The 12,472-nt window shown below is 52.2% G+C and overlaps 4 protein-coding genes across 4 annotated transcripts; 1 reads left to right on the top strand and 3 right to left on the bottom strand.

Moving 5' to 3' along the window:
- Positions 1 to 1,874: 1,874 nt before the first annotated feature.
- On the bottom strand, positions 1,875 to 2,272 carry VDAG_09646 (uncharacterized protein; the record flags this gene model as incomplete). Its single annotated transcript, XM_009658607.1, has 2 exons — positions 1,875 to 2,171; positions 2,243 to 2,272. 2 exons carry the CDS (start codon positions 2,270 to 2,272, stop codon positions 1,875 to 1,877), a joined length of 327 nt encoding a protein of 108 aa, XP_009656902.1.
- A 546-nt stretch (positions 2,273 to 2,818) lies between these two features.
- VDAG_09645 (uncharacterized protein) lies at positions 2,819 to 3,725 on the top strand. The gene is made up of 3 exons (XM_009658606.1): positions 2,819 to 3,207; positions 3,267 to 3,395; positions 3,459 to 3,725. The coding sequence occupies exons 1-3, from the start codon at positions 3,171 to 3,173 to the stop codon at positions 3,530 to 3,532; spliced, it is 240 nt and encodes a 79-aa protein (XP_009656901.1). The 5' UTR covers positions 2,819 to 3,170; the 3' UTR covers positions 3,533 to 3,725.
- A 4,625-nt stretch (positions 3,726 to 8,350) lies between these two features.
- VDAG_09644 (arginine permease) lies at positions 8,351 to 9,892 on the bottom strand (the record flags this gene model as incomplete). The annotated part of the gene is made up of 1 exon (XM_009658605.1): positions 8,351 to 9,892. The coding sequence occupies one exon, from the start codon at positions 9,890 to 9,892 to the stop codon at positions 8,351 to 8,353; it is 1,542 nt and encodes a 513-aa protein (XP_009656900.1).
- Positions 9,893 to 11,682: 1,790 nt separating this feature from the next.
- Positions 11,683 to 12,361, bottom strand: VDAG_09643 (uncharacterized protein; the record flags this gene model as incomplete). The annotated part of the gene is made up of 2 exons (XM_009658604.1): positions 11,683 to 12,074; positions 12,133 to 12,361. The coding sequence occupies 2 exons, from the start codon at positions 12,359 to 12,361 to the stop codon at positions 11,683 to 11,685; spliced, it is 621 nt and encodes a 206-aa protein (XP_009656899.1).
- Positions 12,362 to 12,472: the final 111 nt, after the last annotated feature.

Raw genomic sequence — 12,472 nt, 5'->3', positions numbered from 1 at the left:
ACGAGGCCTCTGGGAAGTGTCGCCTTCTGTGAACCCATATTGACCACCTCAACTTGGAGTAGGCGACCGATCCCGATGAGCACGCCGCTTACTTCTTCAACACGACCCAGGTGCTAGTCCAGCATCTTAAATACTTCACCCTCTAGATTCCCTCTCAAATTAGTTTCTTCCTGTGTTGCTGAACACCACGTTCCTATGCTGACATTCTGCTTAGGCTAGACTAGACTGCGTCGGCTGACATCGTGATTGGGATCAAGACCATGGACGAAAGTGGCCTAGCACCGTGCCATAACTTCAGCCAGCTTCTGGTAACTCGGATATGGTCCGATACAATTTCCCTTCTTGCGGATGACAACCAAATCAAGTTGAATACGCCTTAGGTTCCGTCTAGTATGTCGTAGCCATAGGCTCCTCGGTAGCGATTAACTCGAGCCTGTTGACCTAAGGTGCCTCGTCAAATTGACCACGAATACACGACATTCCTCCTGTCCTTGGGGAGGGATGCATGGTCCTCAGTCGTGAAGCAGCAGCCGCTGTGCATTGCCTGGTCTCCTACTCGGCCTGCTCCGCGCTTGTGCTGGTAGCCTCGCTGGTCGAATCGCCCCGAACCCGTACCCAAGGGAAACCGAGAGGCGGATCATCGGGGTACCGAAGAGCGGGGCAGGGAGTCGAGAGAGAAACTCGCTATTAATGAAAGGTGTTATCGCGAATGGGGCAAAAGCCTGTTGAAGCTTCTCGAACGGGGCTTCGCGCAAGCATTGCGGAAGTTCCTCCGCACGAGAGCGGCCAATTGTCTTGCTGATATTGTCGTATATTCTCTTTTATGTCGGGTTGAGCTGATCGATCGTGTTGACTGATGGTTATTACTGTACGATGGTGAGCGGGCCGGAGGTTAACGTACGGCTAGGACCAAGCGCTCTGCCGCTCTGTATGATGGTAGCCCGGAACAGTCTATAGTTCTTCCCGCCGAAGCCGATAAGATGATAGCCGACGCTGGAGCTGCCCGCTGACTATTGCGTAATGGTCAATTCAGCTTATAGTTGATAGACCCAGCGAATATGGGTAAATCATAGCCATGCGAGACGTCCAATGGCCGGACGATGCCCAGGGTCAAGTTGTATGTCAAGGGTGTCATTGTGCACGCCGTTGTAGATACTACCTCGCACCTTGGCCTATGGTCGGTCCTCTAGCAAATCATGCGTAACCTACGTAGCTATCGCTCCGCTTTTTTGCATCGCGAGCATTGCTCCAGGCGGCAACCAAAAACTCGGGATGCCTCAGTCGCAGGTTTCCAACTGGTGGCTGCGCAAATGGAAAGCCAAGGAGGGTATCTTCGCAGAGCCCAGGAGATGTATTCAATTCAGAACGGTTGCGATAAGCGCGTTGCCGTATTGGATTTTCGGGCAGTAATTTCGAAGGAGGTCATGATAGACAGCAGTAAACCAAGTCGCGACAACGGCCAGGCGGACTGAGAACTCTGCCAGAGACATCTTGTATCGCACTTGGGAAACGAATCATGCACCAAGAAGTCGACCACATAATGTGAAGGCCTCAATTATAGTTCGCTCTATATGCTCGTGGCTGAACGAGGATCGGCTTAAATACCGGCCTCGCATCCGGCACTGTATCTCGTTGCGGTTTGGCTGAGGAACGCCGCAAGTCCCGGACTTATAGATACCGTGCTCGGTGTCGTCAAGTTTACTCTGGGTCAGTGATGCCTGCGGTGGAGACATGATCAACGTCTAATGGACTATACGTCTGTTCAATATGTCGTCTCAGGAATTGTCTCTAAAAACGACGCGGGCGGCTTGCTGCTAACGCTGGCATCTTCAGCCCCGAGCATAGATAGAAAAGGTACTACGAAGCTCACGCTACTACGCGGGATACGGGATCGTCTTACCGTCGGCCTTGCTTGACCCCCGACTTTGCTGGCCCTGCCTAACCGGCGCGGCACTCTCGATAGGCTGTTTGTTCATGCCTTGTCCTATTGGACTGGACCAGGTCCGGGAGTTACGGATGCCTGCGCGATCTTGAGAGCCGAACTTATGCGTCGCCAGCCCCTTTCTCTCATCCATGACCTCGACCAAAGTGGAGCGAGTACGCAAGACATCATGTCCGCCGACGTCAGCAACGCGCCCAGCCTGGGCCACACGAGGAAGCCGACTTGCGTGCTATAGCAAGATATGGATCCAAAGCCTGTGGGCTCGCCGTCACTCGAGAAAACACATCCGAGACCAGGTACCTTTAGCAGCATAGGCTTGCCGCGCTCCATGGGGGGGGGGGGGGGGGACACGCCTGGAGGTTGAACGAGGTGTACGTAACTCCATCAATAGTTTCCTAGATAAGTAGTCAAGGTAAGGGACTGTACGCAACAGCGTTGCGCAATCCTAGCTTCTTCCGCTTGATGCGATGTTGAGTGCAGCCAAGACGAGCTGACTTACATAGAAATACCTTCTTAATGAGTGTTTTTGGGGCTCACGGCAGAATAGAGCTGTTGTAACGGGAGTGTGACATGACGCAACCACTCCAATCAAAGCTCGCGGCCCCAATACCAAGGCCTCAGGTAAATTCAATCTTCGTACTACATGTACTCATGCCATTAAGCTCGAGGACGAGAGCGGACTTGTGTCTAATTTTCAGGGGTTTGGCCCAAGGCGGCTAGGTCCCTTTCACGACGCCGATACAAGCCGGATTAATTGAGGCCGATTTGCGGTTTCATCAAGAGTGGTCGAGTAATATGACACTAGCTGCGGTTAGGTAAGCAACGAGTTTCCATCCTCATTTTGGTCAGTGTCGCGCTGTAAACTCTCCTCCTACCGCGCCGCGCAGCAGCCTTTCAGAAGTCAATCAAACTTCGGGATGAGATCTCCGACACTCGATTCCACGTTGCTCAGCGTAATGCGATCACAAGTTCACGCTCGCATTCTAAGACCTGCCCATTCGGAGGCGCATTGCCATACCGCTCTACCAAACGAGGTCTTTCTCTAAAGCGAAGGCGCAGTTTGTAACTATCAACGACAAAGGGATTCCATCGTCGTCCGAAACCGAGATCCGAATTGGCGAGCCGCACCAAGCTTTCATCTATATCGAACCGAAGCTCGGAGACACCATCAAGTCCACGGTCATGCAGCAGTCTAACAGGAAATACACAGGATCTGAAGAAGCTTCCTATGGTGTTTCATCACAAATCACGCCAGTTTTCCCACAGTTTGTTCCACCTTTCGTGTCACTAGATTCCACTCAACCCGATCCCTGATACATGATAGGTACCGTGCCCTATCCCCGAGTTGAGATTGCTCAGGACCTCCCACGCCAGACTACGGGTGATACGAGTCCAGCTACGCTCTGGACATCCTTCAACTGGCATGCTCTGACGCTCGACGGCTCTCCTGAGGGTAAGTGGATCCCTGCTTTCGGGCCAATTACTTCCACTGCTTCAATATCTAATCCTTCTTCAGAGGAATTCGAGAAGTTATCGAGGGAGTCAGGAGAGGACTGGAAAGAACTATTGGAAATGCTGAGTCGAACATGAAAACTCGCTGTGGTTCCAAGTGTTGTTTCCAAGTGTTGCGAGTATTTAGCGAGATTCTTGCTTGAAAACGGGAAGGCTTAATGCATGATTGGAGGCCCAGCAGTATTCCGGATTTCTCAGCCGATAAATAGCTGAACGCAAGGCCGAGGGCGAAGTAGATGTTATGATACCTACCTAGATTCAGGTTTCTTTGTTTCTGGTTGTTTTTACTTCTTTTCTATTTCCTTTTTTCGTTTTTCTTTTCGGCATGATATGATGGTTAGCCCCGCCATTCTACTCTCGCCTACCGACTCCATTGCCTCACAATACTTTCCCTCGGCGCAGACCATGAGACGCACGTTTAGCTCTCGTGCCAGGCTTCGCCGGCAATAGGCGCTTTTGTAAGAGCGGCTGGATGACTGGTGGAGACGCAGATCGGTGGTAAACAGCGCTCCATTGCTGCGCCACGGTTGGCGGCTTCAAACGTAGATGCAGTCACTCCTATTCGACAAGTCCCGCCTCAGGACCGCGCCCTGGAGGAGGCCAGTGACCACAGGCCCTACCAACGTACCTAGACAGCTGAAACATGATGAGAACACGCGAAGCCAAACCGCGGCTACCGACGACATGGTATAGAGAGGTCGACCGCGGTTGGTGTGCAGGGTCTCCTGAATTTCGCTAGTGCAAGCGGAGATGCGGCACCCTGTTGGAGGTACAGCGTGAAGGACCGTGTTGACCAATTACATGGCATCTTATTCTGATTGAGATCTGAGCTTATAATATCTTATTTCGTCTGGTCTGAAAGTCGCGCTCATTGAAGTCGGAGAATCCACGAGGCTTGCGACAAAGCTGCAACCGTTGCAAAACGTGAGGGCCTCATCCGTAGGCGACCGTTTCCGGCATGAGACAAATCACACAACTTAGCTGCCAGAGGTCCTAGTGATGCTCCCTGATGCCATGACGAAGTGAGTAGCTGAGGTTTTATTCAGCGCCGGCCGTGTGAGGTGAACAACTGCCCGCAGGCCCTTCTTTCTCAGCGGCTAAGTGGAAATGAAAGCAGATATTAAAGGTTATCAAAGAATCGTCTTTCTAGCTGACTGATAGTAAATGGTATGCCCTCCAGGTCCCATCATCCAATCCAATTTCCAAACTGCAATCTTCCTTGTCAGAACACTGACAGTCTTCTTTTTCGGCATACTTTCCGTCATCGTGTCCTTCTCCAGGGGCAACCGTGTCCTTCGCTTCCTCAGCGCTAATCAGATCATAAGTCTGTACCAGGTTCACGTTACACGTGTTACTCCGACTCAGCCTATCCTGCTTCAGTCTGCTGCCGACTCACTACTCAAAAATTGCCACTACGGCGAGAAAGACGTGTTTAAGTTGGCAGGCATCCTTGCCGAAAGAATCATTCTCAGTCATTCTGTTCAGAATGGAAATAAAAGGACTGCGTTACTAGCTGCAGACATGTTTCTGAAGCTTAACGGATATAGGCTGTAGAAGAAGCAATTCGGTAATGACGAAGTCAATGAGGGACTGAAGACCGCCTATGTATTTGTTGTATTGAATCAGTGGTCCGCCGGCGAATTGGCGGAGTACTATAGAAGTGTCGCGAAGCCTGTCTCTTCCATTACGAGCGAGATTCAACAGTACATCAATGGGTCCAAGCAACTCTGAGAGAGAGGATATACTGGGACATTGCGTGCATGAAAGGAAAAGGGACAGAAGGAGATGCGGTCGATCAGGGATTGTCTGCCCGCGCTCATAGCACGTGAACAACATCGAGGCATGAGAGAGCAAGGAGAACGTGAAAGCCGGTTTTCTAGGGACTTAGGCGTGTGAGAGATCATACTAGCGAACGGAAGACGGGGCAAGATCTAGTTTTTTAGCATATGGCCAGCCTTGTCCATTTCAATGTGAACCTCGTCTGAATATCCATGATAGATCTGATCCTCTTCCACTGCCGTGATAGTAGCGTGGCTGAGTACTAGCTGTTCTCCAGTCCGGCTAAGCGGACTACTTCAAGTGCTGCAGCCAAACCAGCAGTCAAATAGTGCTCAATGTAGACACTGCTGATTTCTACGGTCTCTACAAGTTTGCCGCTTCGGAGGTGGTCCCTGAATATGTTCGCATATACTTAGAACGCAGTGGGCATATAGCAAGTCTACCAAAGAATGGTCTGAGTGTTAGACTCCGGTACTGATCTAAACTACCCTCTGCCCCCAACCTGGCGCCTACGTAGACCTCTTCACACATAATACCCCGTCAACGGTCCTATTTATAACCCTCCGCCACCCCAGCTAGCTTCCTTTGAAAAAGGCCATGTTCACCCTTGAGTAAGTAAAAAGCCCTGGCCTTGGGTCGGCTCATCGGGTTAGCCTGATCAACATCCTTTGGGTGCTTGATCCTCCGCTATAGGTTCTAGGAATAGAAGGTATTAACTAGGCGAAAACCCTACTCGCAAACCTCTGGCAAGTCGTTTTCTGTCATATTGGTTCCGGTAGCTTAGGGAGCGAACGAGTACTTGATGCCAGAGCGTGAGAATGAGCAGAACAAATAGCTCTCCCGCAGTTGATATCCGCAGTCCATCGTTAGGTATAGGGTACGAAGACATCTGTGTCGTGGCCCTCAGCAGCTAGCTCCGCAGCCCTTATATCCATTCTCCCATGATCTCAAGGCCCCAAAGCTAGCCCATTCCCATGGATTCACAGGTGCCTCCTATCACGGTAGGTATGGTATTGATGGAGGCGCGAAGCAGTGACAGGACTGTTCGACGCAACTTTAGTAAGCGGGACTTATACACCACGCTCAAAAGTCGTGCGGCTGTCACTGAGAGTTGGACGAGCCCTCTCCATCAATCGTTTCGGCAACCGAAGGATAGAGTGTCGGCAGCCTCGGTATTGGCCCCCGTGCTCGCATCGGACTACTCCTCTAATACTGTCAGGCGACCCTATAGAGCCATACTAGAGAAGTAAGATCTAAAACTATAATATAACTATTAATAGGTGATAGTTATACTACTATAACTTTATTTTTAGGCAACTTTATTATACTTATATTATTAAATACGAGAATCGGATGCTTATATTATATGCTTGCGCTATATACTTATATTACCTATAATATTACCCCTCTATTATTAAAAACTATATAAAAAGGAATTCTATATATATTATAATACTTAAAATAACTAAGTAAGCCTATAGGATATAGTAGCAGATTAAGCTATTTAGTACTATATTTAGTTCTTTACTATCCTACCTCTACCCCTATATCCGCTACTCTAATAACGTTTCCTCTTAGATAATATGCATTTTACTTTACTTAATACGTTAAGTACCCTATAAGATAGTATAGGATCTAGATTAAGTTCAATAATTTGAATTAGCTTTCTATACTAAGTCTTTTTTAGTGTTTTAATTAGCTCTATTATAAATTAACTTTTTTAAGCTCTTAGTCCCTTCTATTAAGTTATAGGTTTATCCTCTCTTATAATTCAAGCTTAATATAATACAGATAATCTACTTTAAATTATTTTTAGTATTTTATCTCTATAAATATTTTACTTAGTTATATTATTAGAATATTATTATAGTATACTATCTCTTACCTATATTATAAGAGTATACTCTACGATATTAAAGTATTACTAAACTTAATTATTGACTATTACTAGAAGGGGGGGGGGGTAAGTCTAATAAATATTATCTATATAAGTCGTTACTACCTACTTAAAAGTTAAGTCTTGCTATATACAAATCTCTACCTTTCATCCTTTTAATATTCCATGAGATCTCGTTTACACTTTTAATAATGAGGTTCCAAAGTCTAGCTTTAATTTTCTTATTCTCAGCTCGGGCTTCAGCGTCGTGCCATGCATGGGAGGCCGAGCTTTGGGACTATCAGGTGAAGAACAGTTTGGAATGCTCGTCTTTCGTCTGCTATAAATCGTGCAGTTTTCCAAAACCCTCGAAACGCGCGGCAGTATGTATCGGGTGCCAAGTGATGGCTTCTGGGCCGAATAACCCAGCCCTTGGTTCCAGCTACTGCTGTAACAACGATGACCTCCTAGGTCCAGGCAATACTTGTGTTACGCAATGCCCGCGAGGTAAGTTTTATTATCGTATATTCTATATAACATAAATTTGAGATGACATCTTTTAATATCATTCTAGGTTCCAGCTAAAGGGGTCTCCAAGGTGGCTCCTGATCCTTTCTAGTATCTGTATCAGCGCAGAAAGCCAGGCAGTCAGTATACTCAGCGGAGACCTCGTAAAGTAGGTAGTTTAGGCTATTACTAGGTGAAGGATACTGGGGCTGCGGCTATAGACCGACCAAGTAAGTTAGATTAGAGGCTATTTTAATAGGATTAAGTTATTATAATAGGTTTAATTTGATTTACTTCAATTTATAAAGGTTCAATTAGTATAAAATACTAATGGGTGCCTGTGCTAGTGGCGGGGGCGATTGGGGTGTTCAGCCTGGTGTTTTGAGCGTGTGCTTGGATTGTAGGGATGGATAGGTCGTTGTTTGCCGTTCAGGAGTGTTGGCTTGTTAAAGGATTTTGTGATTTAAACTTGGCGTCTTGATATCTTGTCTCGTCATATTGTCTTGCGATTTCTGACTGACTGCCTCTTTATCACATTCTCTTGACACCAAAACGTCAGACGGGCATTAGGTAAAGGGTATCATTTTGTCTATATCCCGCTATCTATGCAATCGTACACCATTTTGACTACCCGCCGCTCGAAATCAAATGCTATTCATTAAAGTGCCAGCAGACGAGCTGTCTGTGGTCGAGAACCGACAATGAGAACCGAAATAAAATCCTTCCAAAATATCCTACAGGTCATAGCGTCCCTTGACGAGGTCAACCTCGGACAGCTTGACAGGGCGTCCGCGGAAGATGGCCTTGTGGACGACGAACAGGACGAGGAAGATGAGCAGCGAGATGTAGGCGGCGAAGAAGTCGCTCGTGCTCCAGTCGATGAAGACGGCGAAGCCGTTGGTCAGCAGGATGAGGACGATGAAGAAGAGGCCGAACCACGAGAGGTAGGGCTGCAGCGGCGCGGCGTAGGGCAGGGTGGCGCGGTCGATGCCCTGGAGTCGCAGGGCGGCCTGGAAGCGCAGGTGGCAGACGCTGATGCAGGACCACGAGATGAAGCCGGCGACGGCGACAATGTTGAGGAGCCAGCCGAAGACGACGCCGCCGTCGGCCGAGAGGTTGAGGAAGGCGAGGAAGCCCATGGCGGCGGTGACGGCAACGGCGTAGTGTGGCGTGCCGTGGCGGTTGGTGCGCGTGATCCACTGGGGCGCGTGGCCCTCGGAGGCGAGGGCCAGCAGGATGCGGCTGCCCGAGTAGACGTTGGAGTTGGCGGCCGAGAGGACGGCGGTCAGGAGGACGGCGTTGATAATGTCGGGCAGGACCTTGACGCCTGCGCGCTGGGCGGCGATGACGAGGGGCGAGGCGCTGGCGTCCTTGCCGCCGGACAGCAGGCGCTCGTCGTTCGAGGGCACGAGCAGGCCGAGGAAGAAGACGGTGGCGATGAAGAGGCAGAAGATGCCCCAAAAGGTGACGCGGATGGCGCGCGGCACGCTCTTGGCCGGGTCGCGGCACTCGCCGGCGCCGATGCCGACGAGCTCGGAGCCCTGGAAGGAGAAGCCGGCGATGATGAGGACGGACCAGAAGCCGACAAACTTGCCCGTGGCGCCGTCGACCATGTACTCGACAAAGGGCCCCGGCTGGCTCCAGTGCTTGAAGCCGATGTAGCCCTCGTCGCCGACGCCGGCGTTGACGCAGACGGCGAAAATGATCCAGCCGACAATGGTGACGACCTTGATGGAGGAGAACCACATCTCGAGCTCGCCGAACCAGCGGACGGGCATGTAGTTGATGGCGGTGAAGACGACCCAGAAGACGGCGATGAAGATGCCGACGCTGAGGGACGAGTTCCAGTACTGGATGATGAGGCCGGCGGCGCAGAGCTCGAGCGCAAAGGTGACGGACCAGGAGAACCAGTAGGTCCAGCCCATGGCGAAGCCGAGCGAGTGGTCGCAAAAGCGCGAGGCGTAGGCCGTGAAGGAGCCGGCGACGGGGATGTAGGTGGCCATCTCGCCGAGCGACGTCATGACGGAGAAGACGACGGCGCCGATGAAGGCAAAGGCGAGCAGGGAGCCGACGGGGCCCGCCGAGCTCAGGGCATCGGCGGTACCGAGGAAGAGACCGGTGCCGATGGTGCCGCCGATGGCGATGAACTGAAGGTGACGACTCGACAGGGTGCGCTGGAGGCCGGCATCACCAGTCTCGAGGTCCGTCTTGGGCTCAGCACCGGGGCTCGGCGGGGAGAAGGCCATGGCCTCGGAGGTGTGGGGGGTCTTTTCCATGGCGGGGAAGAGGAGGAGGAGGAGGAGGAGGAGGAGGAGGGGAAGAGGCAAGTGAGGAACTCGATGATGAAGTGTGAATGATGTGGGATCAAGCGTGGAGGAGGAGGAGGAGGCGAGCAGGCAGGGAGGAAGCTATTATGTACATTGAACAGCAGGACATGGTACGATGAGTAACAATGGGCAATGGGTAGAGGCCGGGGCCAAGTCGATCGAGGCCCACCGGCGGAGGAGAGGGGACCCACGGCCGGGGCGAGCGCGGTTCGAGCTGCATGGAGCAGAAAAATAGGATTTCAGAGGGTGGTTCAAAGCTGGCCATTATCAGGTCTCTACGGCTTGGGTCGAGTTTCGTAGACGCCGTGGTCACTTCGCCAGCGTAGGTGGCGCGGGTAGCACCGGGCTCACCGGCCTCGGGATCCACAAGACTCAAGATTCGGAGCGACAACAAGGCCAAAGAGGCAAAAGACGGGGGCGTTTTCTCTCGAGACTTCGGACTATCCGCCTCATGTCAGCGTCCGATCCATCTCCGGTCTGTCTCCGTGCCAATGGGAAAGTGTCGAGCGCCGTTGACCACGCAGAGAAATTTTCTCGAACAAACTGAAGGGGTGTCTCCCCTGGTCGATGTTGTCTCGTCTCCACCTGCCGTTAGGGAAAACTCTGCACGCGGGGACCCATCGGCACGTAACGAGAACCATTTTTCTTGCTTCCTCTGCAGGCCCATCGCGTGTGGATCAGCCAGAGTGCCGCGCTGTCTGCGGCGGCCCGCGTGCCGGCCTCGTCTATTCCTGCTGTTAGCGGCATTTTTCGGGAGAGGCTGTATGCCCGCTGTACTGTTTGCTCCCTTGGCTGCTGTGCTGTTGTGCTGCTGTACTACTGTGTATGCTCATGTTTGTACTGCTGCTGTACTGTATGCTCCTTTGACTACATGCTGCTCATGGTAATGATGCTTCCCGTATATCGTTGCTTCGTGCAAGCCTCTTCAATCTTGGTCTTCAGCTCCCTGTACAGCGCCAAGTCAGACGACCTGCTGAATTCTAGCTCAAGTGGTCGACAAAACAATGGCCCACCAAAGAGAGAGCATCCCAGTTTACCAGTACGTCAGCGCGAACTATGCCTCGTTGTCACGTAGCAAGCCCAAGGTACTGAAAGGCATTTTGTGGTCCATTCTTTCTCTCGAGCGCTGGAGCTGTCAGTCATACCATGGCATAGACTGCACGCGTCAGAGTCATGGCGCTGTTGATCCGCTCCCACCATGACTCCTTTGACTCCTCCTAGAGAAACCCACTTCGACGACGGCCGAGCTCCGAGCTCGCATTGCACACAGCCGCTTGTCACATTCGTTCCCTCTGTTCATCACACGGTCGAGGCCTTCTCCCGGACTGCCAAGACGTCGCGCTTCATCTTGATCAGGCCTCGTCGTCGGAAATGATCGGTCTTGGTTTTTTTCTATGCTCCATCAAAATATCGACACAAAATATCGACACAATTGTCGCCGTTTCCTTTTGACTCAGACTGAAGTGAATCCCCTCATCTCCCCCTCCTCGGCCGAGCTGTCGGGCCTATTCTTGTTCCCACTGTAGATACCTAGTTCGAGGCGCTACGACCCAGAACCAGGACCAGGACCCAGGATCTCTCATCATGAGCGTCACTTCTTTGCTGTCAAGTATTTCCTTTGGCTCGACAAGCCTTGGGCTACACAGGTCACCAGATACCAAAGGCATACACATCCTTCCGTGAAGTGCTGGCCAGCGCGTGAGCAAATATATATATCATTATTATCAGTAAGACCACCCTCACAACCCCCCCGAGCTCATCGACAGGGTCCTATTGACTCGTATGGGGTTCTCCCGTATGACGATCCGCACCTCGCGCGACGCGCCCTCCAGCGCGTCTGCCCTTGATCCATCCCCTCGGGTCCGCCTCTCGCTCTCCCCCTCGTCCTCCTCCTCGTCGCGCGACCCGGCCCACCCCCTCGGACTGCTGCCGGCCCTCGACTGCTGCTCCAGATCCCCGCTCACCGGCCGCAGATGCTCCATGTCGTCGCCACGGTCCTCCCCCGCGCCGCCACGGCTGCTGCCCCGCCGCCCAAAGTGCTCCATCTCGAAAAAGTGCGCCGTCTCCCGCGGGCCCACGCCCCACACGGCTCGCGGCGACGTGATGCCGGCTGCTGCTGCTGCTGCTGCTGCTGTCTTGGTTGTGCTCGCCACGTTGCCTCTGTTCCTGTTATTGGTGCCTCTTGCGACGCCCTTGTCTGGCTTGGTCTGCGTGCCCGTGTTCGTGCCCCCGCCCGTGGAAGGCGACGAGAACAGGTTGAGGCGCCCGCAGCAGCGCCTTCTCGCGCGTGCCCATGCGCGGCTCGCCGGCGGCCCTGGGGCCCTGGAACATGGCGCGCAGCACGGGGATCGAGGCGGCGATGATGGTGACGGCGCTCTCGGCGGCGCCCCAGATGACGAGGTCGACCGTCTCGATCATGTCGCTGTCGCCAATGGCGTGGAGCGTCGAGATTTTGACAAACGACACGATGCCGGCGCTGGCTCGTCAGCTCGGCACGAAAGTGACGGGACATTCAGAAGAATGGGGCAG

Source organism: Verticillium dahliae, genomic scaffold (assembly GCF_000150675.1).
Source record: "Verticillium dahliae VdLs.17 supercont1.28 genomic scaffold, whole genome shotgun sequence".
NCBI classification, from domain to species: Eukaryota; Fungi; Ascomycota; class Sordariomycetes; order Glomerellales; family Plectosphaerellaceae; genus Verticillium; species Verticillium dahliae.
This window is presented reverse-complemented; position numbering and strand designations above follow the sequence as displayed.